This window comes from Podarcis gaigeae (assembly GCF_964106915.1).
Source record: "Podarcis gaigeae genome assembly, chromosome: 5".
Taxonomy (NCBI): domain Eukaryota; kingdom Metazoa; phylum Chordata; class Lepidosauria; order Squamata; family Lacertidae; genus Podarcis; species Podarcis gaigeae.
The window spans coordinates 4,428,758-4,440,785 of record NC_139681.1 but is presented as its reverse complement, the minus strand read 5'-3'; the positions used below and the strand labels follow the sequence as shown (position 1 = coordinate 4,440,785).

Sequence of the window (12,028 nt, the reverse complement as noted above, 5' to 3'; positions counted from 1 at the left end):
AGCTTATTTTGTGGGGATATACAGTGAAGACATCAAATTAGCATATTTTAAGTATTAACATAATACAAAATTCCTTTTGTGTCTACTTGAGATAATAATAAGCTATCCATGGGATGACAGCCTTTGTGCAGGAAGGGGGAATCACAAATGATGAGAGCTGCACTTTGTGTCTATAGATACATGAATGGCTCCTTCCTCACCGTGCTTTTCAAGTTGTGACCACCTGGTCATCGCTCAGAGAAAAAACACCCAGTACCTGTGTGTACCCCAAATAAACATCTGAAACTGAAATATTGCAGGCAGGCAGGCATGTACAGAGACTGGAGTACAGTGGTGCCTCTGGTTGCAAACAGGATCCGTTCCGGAGCCCTGTTCGCAACATGAACAGAACGCAACCCGCGTCTGCGCATCTGTGCGGGTCGTGATTCACCACTTCTGTTCATGAGTGTGACATCATTTTGAGCGTCTGCGCATGTGCTAGCGGCAAAACCTGGACCTAACCCTTGCTGGTACTTCCGGGTCGCCGCAGGAAGCAACCTGAAAATGCTCAACCTGAAGCAAACATAACATGAGGTATGACTGTACAAATCCCCACTCTGTGTATGTAGCACCCCGCTTGTGGTTAACGCTTAGCTGGAATGAAATATTCAACGCAGCAACAGAGAAATTCAAATAATAATTTATTTGTCAGACAAATAAATGATAGGCACAGTGGTATATGGTTACCAAAGCTCTGCCTATGCTCCAGCCCTGATGGCCAGCACTTATATTTCCTCAGCCCAGCCCCCTTGCGGGTGGGATACAAAGAGTAACTCAGGCAGTCCAAATTGCCTTGTTTCTTCCCAACCTATAGCATTCAAATTAAAGAAACAAAACCACCACCAATCCTTCTGTGTTCAAGTAGCAGGAGATTTCAGAGAGAACTCCGAAAAGGGGCCTGTTCCCTTAATGATGAGAGAGTGTTGGAAAGTCGCTGGAGCTTTTAATGTTTGATTGCTTGTGGGGGTGATTTTTTCTTCTTCCTTTTTTCAAATATTCAGAGAATGCTAATCTGGAAAGCCATTTTACACATTGTATAGAACGAAGTAGTCAAATTCTTAACTGTACTATGGACACTAGGGAGGACATGTTTTGGAATGCTTCCCTATGTAGTAAACTGACATATTAGGAATGAAAATAAAAAATTGTCCAGTAGCACCTTAGAGACCAACTAAGTTTGTTCTGGGTATAAGCTTTCATGTGCATGCGCACTTCTTCAGATACAACACTTCTTCAGATATGACACGTGTATTAATTTACTCCATTGCTGTAGTTTTTATTTATTTATTTATTTTAAGGTAGGGGAGCATTCCAAATGGTTACTATTAAGAATCTTCTGCCGTCTGAATGGGTGAAGTCAAGCATCCCTGCATCTCATTCTCTGAATAGCTCTCTCTTACTTGGAAACTCCATTTTATTTTATTACATCTTCGACTACCATGGTGTTCAAAAGCACACTATGGAGGTCCCAAGCCCTTATCAACTCAACGTTTTTGCTGCAGTTTGGTTGTCCTCCACTTCTGATCCACCGCATATTGTCCCGAACACCATCCCTGACCTGTTACTTCCCACTTAATCCATTATATTCTGAGGTGACTCTGCCTAAACAAATAACAACAAATAACCTACTTCTGTCTAGAGAACCAGTATTTCTTAAATCAGAAGTTGGCAATCCTACAGCCTTCTGAGGGGGCAGAGTATGGGCACAGAACTTGCAATATGGGCAAACTTTGTCAAGGAACCATTTGGAAGATTGGAGTCTTGTCATGTAAGAGACCTGCCGGGCTTCATCTTTTTGCATTTACAGAATTACATTTTGGCAATAGATTGCCTTTCTTTCGTTGTGTTCAATATTCTTACTCTGAACACACCAACAGGGGAAGGAAAACTCCATCTTCTCCTTGCAATGCACAATCCTTATCGATTTATGAAAGTTGAGCCTGTAAACAGTGGGTGTTTTCTGTGTTATCCAGGATATTTCAAAATGCTGTCACTTGAAATAGTGATATTCTTTCTCCCCTCTCTTGCCCCAAGGCTGGATAAAACAGTTTGGCAATTGTTATCCATGACGTGTGTGTGTGTGTGTGTGTGTGTGTGTGAGAGAGAGAGAGAGAGAGAGAGAGAGAGAGAGAGAGAGAGAATGAGAATGAAAGCTGCATGATTTCATTCGTTTTTACAGCAAAAATATTGTTCTTTAATCCCTTTGGAGTTGTTGAGTCAAGTCCTCCTGCCAGTAGCACTAATGAAAAATATGCTGCCATGATGTGCCAAGAAATTGTGCGATACCCGCCTCTCCTCCCCCACAGCGTTGCTTCTTCTTACACCACCCAATATCCTAAAGACAATTGGAAGAATGAAGCGAACATTGCTATTTTGACGACTGTGCATGAATTACAGGAGCTGCAAGACATGGAATAATGAAGCAGGAGCTGGAGGAAGCTTCTGTGGGGGAGGGGTGCTTATCTTCCATCTGATCTAATTCTTGCATTTGAGAGAAAAAATATAACTGCTGTATTTTTCCCTACTAGTTAATGTGAAATTAGAGTTTTCATTCTTTGCACAACAGCTCCAGATACAGGGTAGTAGTGGTTAAAAATGGATCAGCTCTTGATTGCAAAGATTGGTATATTAATTATTTTATCATCATTGTGTAATCCCAAAACACAGAAGAAGCACATTGCACTTAAAGGGCAGAATTTTACTGAGACCAAAGAATATTAGAAATGCTATAAAAAGGAATAACTTGAGAGCTGTTTTCAAATGTGGATTAAACATAAAAGGTTACAAGGATTTTAAAAGCTTTTATTAATATTCAGAATTCTAATTACTCCCTCAATATTACTTACTCAGATCTGTGGATTCTTGCATGCTTCCTTTCCATATTTTTTTTTTAAAAAGAATTAAGCATTTTCCCAGAGCATTAATTCAGACCTGAACTGAATGCTTATAGCAAATTTTTACATTTGGCAGATCTGAACATTCACAGTTCAGATAAAAAGACCCTCCTGATTTTGAGAGACTTGCAAATAAGTTGTCTAAATAATGATAATAATTACTAGTACTGCTATTATTAATTTATTTATGCTCAAGGTGGCTTACAGATAAAAATAACAACAACTAAAACATAGAAGGAAAAATGCAGATCTTAATGTGGTGCTTTTCAATCAGCTCTACTAATTTCTCTGCACATACATGGGCAAATAATTTGGAGCGCCGCAGTATTTTCTTTCCATGCAACTCAGGTTTTGAGCCAATAAACAGAAGCTCAACACAGATAGGACTGAGGCACTATTAGTGGGGGGTTCCCTAGACCAGAGGGGTGGGAGGTGGCCTGTTCTTGATGGGGATAGGTTTCCTCTGAAGGAGCAGGTTTGTAGCTTGGGGGTCCTCCTGGATCCTCTACTGTCGCTCAAGGCTCAGGTGGCCTCAGTGGCTTGGAGTGCCTTCCATCAGCTTTGGCTGGTGGCCCAGCTACGCCCCTATCTGGACAGGGATAGCCTAACTACTGTTGTCTGTGCTCTGGTAACTTCAAGGTTAGATTACTGCAATGCGTTATTACTTGAGCTGCCTCTGAAGACGGTTTGGAAACATCAGCAGGTGCAGAATTAAGCGGCCAGGTTGCTCACCGGTGCAAGACAGTCTTTGAGCATATTACACTGATCCTGGTCCAACTGCACTGGCTACCAATTCGTTTCCGGGCCCAATTAAAATGGTTGGTTTTGACCTACAAAGCTTTAAATGGCTCAGGAATACCTTAACGGCCGCCGAGACCATATAACACCGGTCTTGAAAGACCTACATTGGCTCCCAGTACGTTTCCGAGCACAATTCAAAGTGTTGGTGCTGACCTTTAAAGCCCTAAATGGCCTCGGTCCAGTATATCTGAAGGAGCGTCTCCTCCCCCATCGTTCTGCCCGGACACTGAGGTCCAGCTCCGAGGGCCTTCTGGCGGTTCCCTCACTGCGAGAGGCCAAGTTACAGGGAACCAGGCAGAGGGTCTTCTCGGTGGTGATGCCCGCCCTGTGGAATGCCCTCCCATCAGATGTCAAAGCGATAAACAACTACCTGACATTCAGAAGACATCTGAAGGCAGCCCTGTTCAAGGAAGTTTTTAATATGTGACATTTTAGTATATTTTTATCTTTGTTGGAAGCCGCCCAGAGTGGCTGGGGAAACCTAGCCAGATGGGCGGGGTACAAATAATAAATTATTATTATTATTATTATTATTATTATTATTATTATTAAGGACCACCTCTCGCCATATGAACCACCTCCGCTCCTGCAGTCATCATCTGAGGCCTTTCCTCATGTGTCTCCCCTGTGAGAGGCTAGGAGAGTGGCAACCTGAGCAGGGCCCTTTTCTGCAGTGGCTCCGTTTATGGAATGCCCTCCCTAGTGAGGCTCGCCAGGCGCCTGCATTATATATCTTTAGACACCAGATGAAAACATTTCCCTTAAAATGTGTTTGTGGGAAGAGTTGCTATATATATTTAATAATAATATATTAAAAACAAACCAATAATAATTTATTATTTCTACCCCGCCCATCTGGCTGGGTTTCCCCAGCCAGTCTGGGCAGCTTTCAACAGAGCATTAAAAGCAGAATAAAACTTCAAACATAAAAAACTTCCCTAAATTTTTTGGTTTTTATTATGTAGTTTGTGTTCTCATTTTGTATTTCTATGTTGTGAACCATCCTGTGATTTTTGGATGAAGGGTGATATACAAATATAATTAAATAATAATGAGAATAATGAGAATAATAATATAAGAGGAAAATGCCTGCAGAATCATAGACAAAAGCAAGCACTTCTTGCTCATTTTTAGCATGATACAAACTTAAAACTGGATTATACAGAATGGATCAAGAGGCACAAAATATAAACACAGAAAAATAAACAAATTCTGTACAGTAAATAAAATGTACAGTCTGATATTTATGGTACTATTAGATTCTGATGTATTGCTGAATGCTGCTTTGTTTGATATAAGTTGTTATTTTAAAGTTATTGTGACTTTTATACTGGATCAGATTGTTACTATTAATGTTTGATGTTATATTATGTTTTTATGTGTTGGAAGCCGCCCAGAGTGGCTGGGGGAACCCAGCCAGATGGGCGGGGTATAAATTTATTAATTATTATTATTATTATTATTATTATTATTTTAAAAAACTGCAAATAATCTTTCAATGAACTTATTTTTCTGTTCTCCTTTAATCAACTTTCTACTGGGTTAATTTTTGTTGTGTTCCATATTCTATCATATTCAGCTATCAATGAAGTGATTATTTTCTTCCATTTTGCTGTTATGCACATTTTTACAGCTGTAAGTAAATTTACCAACTTGATTGATGCCACCAGCCAAGTCCTTAAGATAACGTAATAACACTATTCTGGGATTCTGTATTATTGGAACAGCTGGCCACTTCCTTAATCGGATCCAACATATTGGTCCAAAAAGAATGCATTACTGGACAGATGCAACATATCTGCATCTCCAGCAAGAATCATTTGCTTAATTCTAAAACTGATAACTTAGAGGGGGGTAAAGATGTTGTTTTTGTTTCAAACATTGCAAATTGTGGACAAGACGGAGTGTTTCCGGAAGTGGCAGAGAGATATTTCTAAATTTGTCTGGCAGGGCAAAAAGCCCAGAATTAAGTTTAAGATATTAACTGACGCGAAATAAAGAGGGGGCTTTGCCCTGCCAGACTTAAAGCTGTACTATGAAGCCGCAGCTTTCTGCTGGCTAAAAGACTGGCTACTTCTTGAAGACACTGATGTGTTGGATTTGGAAGGTTTTAACAATGCTTTTGGCTGGCATGCATACTTATGGTATGACAAAGTTAAGATCAATAAGGCCTTTAAGAACCATATTGTCAGGAAAGCAGTATTCAATGTCTGGACAAAATACAAAGACTTATTGGAAAACAAAACTCCGAGGTGGCTGTCCCCTCTGGAAGCCAAGGCCCGAAAAAGACCCAATATGGAGGCCAAATGGCCAAAATATTGGGAAATATTAGAAAAAGACGGTGACAATTGGAAATTGCAGAGTTTGGGGAAAATGGAGGGTAAAGTGCGAGACTGGTTACATTACGCCCAGATTAAAGAAGTTTTTAAAAATGACAAAAAACTAGGGTTCCAGGTGGAGAAATCGAAGTTGGAGACAGAATTGTTAGAACCAAAGACTAAGGTACTATCAAGAATGTATAACTTGCTGTTAAAATGGAACACACAAGACGAAATGGTTAAATCTGCTATGATAAAGTGGGCACAGGATATTGGGCATAACATTATGTTTGAGGACTGGGAAAGGTTGTGGCCCACTGGGCTGAACTTCACTGCATGTAATGCTTTGAAGGAAAATGTAATGAAAATGATATACAGATGGTACATGACCCCAGTTAAACTTGCCAAAATATACCATTCGTCTGATAATAAATGCTGGAAATGTAAAGGAAACGAAGGAACATTCTTTCACCTCTGGTGGACTTGCCCTAAAGTGAAGGCCTTCTGGGAAATGATATATAACGAGTTGAAAAAGGTATTTAAGTATACCTTTACTAAGAAACCAGAGGCCTTCCTCCTGGGTATTGTCGGCCAGAAGGTGTTAAAGAAGGACCAAACATTCTTTATGTATGCAACAACGGCAGCAAGGATACTCATTGCCAAGAATTGGAAAACTCAAGATCTACCCACACTGGAAGAGTGGCAGATGCAACTGATAGACTATATGCAACTGGCGGAGATGACTGGCAGAATCCGAGACCTGGGAGAAGAAAGGATTGAAGAGGATTGGAAGAAATTTAAGATTTATTTACAAAAATATTGTAATTTGGTTGAATGTTAAGAAGGATGCTTGATCATAAATATTTGGCCACCACTAAATTAGACTGGAATTTGATGATAAGTGAGATCAAGGAAAATACAAACCCTTTTTGGAGAATTATTAGACTATATTTAAATGAGTGGATATAAGATTGTAAACAAGATGATAATTTGCTTGAAAAAACTTTTCAACAATGTAAGTGGGAGCAGGAGACGTGAGGAAGTCTAAACAAGTTATGAAATTTTGTTATGATATAAGCAATGTTGTTTATTATTTATGTATTTTTCTCACAAAAAACTTAATAAATATTTATATAAAAAAAAGAAAATGAAAAAGTCAAAAAAAAAAAAAAAAAAGAATGCATTACTGGACAGATGCAACATATCTGCATCTCCAGCAAGAATCATTTGCTTAATTCTAAAACTGATAACTTAGAGGGGGGTAAATTCCAACAATATTGTACAAAAAAACCTTCCAAACCAGCTGATTTTACATTAGCTAGCATGGATTCCTTCATGTTGAATCTCATCTGGATCTCGTGTCCCAAGTCTCTTCTTCATAAAATGCCCACCACTTAACTTGCTTCAAATCACCCCTGGCCATTTGGGTGAAAGTCTCAGCTTCAAGGATCTGGGCTGCTGATAAACATGCAGGTTGAGCTTTAATAAGGGCATTTGGGTGTTGCTTCCTATCCATACAGGTCCCAAGTTCTTTAAGGACTTTACAAATTAGGACTGGCACTTGGAATTGTGCCTAAAAATTTTCAGTGAGCGCACCTAACTCTGCTGAGTTTTTGCCACTGAATTCTGAGGCTTCCAATTTCAGAATAATTCAGAAGAAAATTGCATTAGGTATAATCCATTTAGAAAATGGCAGCAAATAAAATTGAGAAGTGTGCCTTTTAAAATATAAATTAAAAGTTCCTTTTCTTAATAATGCCCTTTAATTGAAAAAATAAAGTTATTGCTTTCTGAGATGCCAATTAAGAACCTCAAAACCGTCACTTTAATTGTTTTCAGTTTTCCCTGCTAAATGGATTATGAGAAAATTAATAGCCCCAACTACTGAAGATTTACTTCACCAGACACCATCACCAGTTTGCATTGCGAAGGAATTATAAGATTGCTGATACACTGTTAACCAAGGGGGTGAATTTATATAGTTTTATTAGATTAAAATGAGGACATATATTTCAGTAATCACATCTCTCCTGCCTAATGATTCTTCAAGAATGGAGAGAAGGCTTTCTTTTTCTTTTTCCTTTTCTTTTCAATGCAGGAATGCTTTGAGGAATTCATTGTAGGAGATTTTGGAAGTTAATCCTTTGTCATAATATTCCAGTATGTGAAAGAACTCCTCTTCAGACAAGTCAATGCCATACTTGCGGAGCACCTGCAGAAGACACAGAAAACTGACATTGCTTATCGTTAATTAGCAACAATCCAGGAAAGTTAGCGACAGGCAACCAACACAGAACTGAAACATCCACACAATTCAGTTAAGCAAAACTGCCTCGCATAGAATACCTGGAGTTATTTTCTACCTAATGTTCCCATGGCAACCCCCATCAAGGGTGTGGGGTAATTTGTGAATTAGGCCAAGCGCAATATGATACGTTCGGGTTACACTGCAGACTGGTTCTGGTTTTGCTCCTCCTGGAAGTCACAGTTCTGTGTGATCAGTAAGAGAATTTGCAGCACCTCTCGCCCAGCCACAGTTCCCAACATTCTTTGGGGAAAGCCACGAAAGTTAAACTAATACAAAACTGATGCACATTTTTAGTGCATAGAGCCTGCAAGAGCACACACAGTCCACCCTACTGTTGACCCAACTACGTATTCACAATTGCTATGGGAATCATCAGTGTTACACTGTGTTTGTGGCAAAATTGTAGCATGTGGCTGTGGTGTGTGTTTGTGTCTTCAGACATTGATAGACAAACGTCTGGGAAACCTTGCACAATCAGTTTTCAAATGTGCACATACATGACATGTCTGATTTTACTTCCATGCTTTCCTGTGGGGAACACTGGTGTAACACTACTGAAATCAGAGAAAATACATTCTAGAAGCTAGTATTTTACGAGCTCAGTCTGGAAAGTTGTATACTGCAAAGGTCACTGGTACTCGAGCCCAGAAATCTAGAAAAATCCAGATTTTGCTGGGTTCTTCTTCCATAACTTTCCAGATCATGCCCTGATTAGGACAGTATACTACTTTTCAGAGGACACCCTCTATTTGAAGGGCTGTGACATCTAAGTCTGGTTTAAAGGCCTGGAATTGTCCCATCAACAATTAGGATGTCAACCACAAACTGAGCGGGCACACAGATGACTTGGCTGCAGTCTTCCCCACAGTGGTAAGATGTGTTGTATTTCTGTTTAAAGTATAGTAATTATTTATAATTTTGCTTCCATCCATATTGTCAGGGAACTGCCATCGGAAAGACAGGAGGTGGAGAGGCTCTCAGAAGGCAGGAGAGAGTCAGCAGCGGAGGAAGGCACCAGTAGGGGGGGAACGGGAAATCATAAAGAGAGAGAGACGGAGGCATGGCTCAGGGACTCTTCCAGCAGTAACAGTGGAGGAGTTTCAGATCCTCCCATAGGCACTCCCACTCCTCGCCGGAAACTGTCGCGCCGAGAATCCAGACGACGCGTTTCCGTCAAGGAGCTTTTATGTTGGAGTAAATTCCGTAGACGCCCACTGTCGGATTCTACCAGCAACTGACGGAGCCATGCTTAAGGGGCTCCGTTAGAGACAGAGGTTGGCTGACCAGCCAAACCCTGAGGGACTAAGCTTTATGCACAAGCAGCTCATTATCCCATCACACATATGTTTACACATACCCATTTTATGCAAATCTTTGTTAATGCTTTTGGCAACAAACAAGCAGCCACCAAAGCCTTGATTCCACCTCCAACCTGTCAGATCTCTCCAGATTTTGCCATAGATTGCCAAAGTTTTCTGTTGTTCTACCTGCCTGGGCTCTACACTAAGCCTAACCAAGAAGCCAGCATTTGTGAAATCAGAAGTTGAGGTTAGTAAAACTACTAGGTGGTTAATGACAACATGTCTCACTGGTAGTTGAGCAACTTCAATGTAACACCATTTAAAAGCAAATTTCAAGCGCAGAAGCCTGATCCAGATGGGGACTCAGTTGTGGCGGCAAAGGGTTAAAACCTTCCTACCGCACACATGGAATTTACTTTTAAAACACCATTCATGCAATTGCTAGCTGCATGAATGGCGTCATTTGCATATCTGCAATTTGCATATGTATATGCATATATGTGTGTATGTATATATATATATATGTGTGTGTGTGTGTGTGTGTGTGTATAGCCATCACCAAGTGAAGAACTTTAGATTTGCCCAGGGTTTTAAATATCTGATATGACTGATTTAAGCTACTATTTTATCTGCTTGCCATGTTGCTGCTTTCATTGTCTCTATTGCCTGTTGTAAACCTTCTTGGATTCATACTGGAAGGCAGTATGTAAATCTATAAAATCAAATTAAAAAATATTTTCTTTTAACTACTAATCTTTTATTTTGATGCTGGTTTTTTGAGCTCCCCTAAGGTCCTGTTTGGATTACGAGGTGAAGCAGGCGCTGAAAAATAAAGAGGCAAAGAAACCCCACATATTTAACTCTACTACCTCGTCCTGTCGATATGCAAACGCAAATTGTGCTCAGAGAGCCTGTGAAGGTGTTCTGCAGTGCACTGGCTCCTCAGGGAAACCCACCTCCACAATTATTAAAAATATACAACACAAGATATATAGGGCTCCTCATGGCTTACCCCTTTCCATTTTCCTTGAGGAATCTTTGTTCCACTCTCACGGGGTGAGAAAGTATAATGAAATTCAATATAATTCTTACACCCACCTGCCTTAGCAAAAAACACAAATAATGTCCAAAATAAAGAAAAAACTGAACAGGGCCACAGGGGGCCCTACACGGGGGCCACAGGTGACATCATATGGATAGTTGTGTAGAAAAGGGAATTTAGCAGGTATAGTTTGTCATGCAATGCTGAGAAAAGCACCATTTGCTTCAATTCTCTCTGAGGCACAAGTTGAATGCTTGCAAATTACATGAGCTGATGCCTTCCTTTGCCTTCTGGCTAAAGGGACTCTTCATATGTGTTCCAGGCTAGCAGAGGATGGTTTTAATCCATCAACCTCTGGGTTATGGGCTTCTGCTGTGTGTATGTGTAACCGAAATACAGTAACATTTGAAATGAAGACCATGCATCAAACTAGTAAGCTGATCAGCAAGAATCTAAATGTGAAGCCAGCAATTAGGAATTAGCTACCTCATTTATGGAGTAAAGGTATTTTCATTTGCCTCCTTAAAAAAAGGAGAAGTGGCCATAACTGAAAAGGCCCTGCTTTTTCTAGCCGGCTTCTGGACTTCAGCAGCCCAAAGCAAGGTTCCATCTGATCACCAAAGTGTGTGGATTTGAATCCTCACTCTGGGTGACCTTGGGCCAGACTCTTGCTTGCAGCCTAACCTGCCTCACAGGGTGGATGTGAAGGAGGAACCTCTATGGCCACCACCTTGAGCTTCTTCATGAAAGGTGGGATATCAGCTCCCTTGCCACAAGTTGCTTAAGGCTAGCCAGTGAATGCATTTAACATTGTTCTGTCAACAGTCACCTGTCTGAAATCCTGAACGCTGAGCTGTCCAGTCCCACTTTCGTCATAATACTTGAAGGTTCGCCTCATCGGCCTCCAGCAGTGAAGGATCTGGGGCTGAATCCTCATCATTGCATTGAAAAAGGTCGGTGTTTGTGGCCCACGGGGATTCTGAGAAAGAGGTGGAGAAGATCATTGCTCTTGAAGACCTATTCAGGCATTGTGTGTGTGAAGAAAAGGTCAGTGAGACCAGTGCAGGCCCCACACCTGAGTACTCTGCTCTGTGAACATCTTCTTCTTCTTCTTCTTCTACTACTACTACTACTAATTTTATTATTTATACCCTGCCCATCTGGCTGGGTTTCCCCAGCCGCTCTGTGCAACGCTTCACAAACAGACTTTCCTAGTGTAGACATCTGCACTGACACACGCATGTCGCTGGGCTGAACCCCTGAACAAGAGCCTTAGCGGTTGTCATCTGCATGTACTCTTTGGGAAGCCTTCAACAGAAATCCAG

The 12,028-nt window shown here is 40.7% G+C and overlaps 1 protein-coding gene across 3 annotated transcripts in view; it reads right to left on the bottom strand.

The window, feature by feature from the left end:
- Nucleotides 1–8,021: 8,021 nt before the first annotated feature.
- EFCAB6 (EF-hand calcium binding domain 6) overlaps nucleotides 8,022–12,028 on the bottom strand; it is a 107,726-nt gene continuing 103,719 nt past the window's right edge. For all 3 annotated transcript variants that reach the window (XR_014564189.1, XM_083738715.1, XM_083738716.1), the window contains 2 exons: nucleotides 11,533–11,682; nucleotides 8,022–8,264 (listed from right to left, as the gene is read on the bottom strand). Coding sequence is in view for 2 of the 3 variants with exons in the window: in XM_083738715.1 (XP_083594841.1) it covers nucleotides 8,142–8,264; nucleotides 11,533–11,682 (273 nt within the window). In the remaining variant the exon portion in view is untranslated. The remainder of the gene's footprint in view (nucleotides 8,265–11,532; nucleotides 11,683–12,028) is intronic.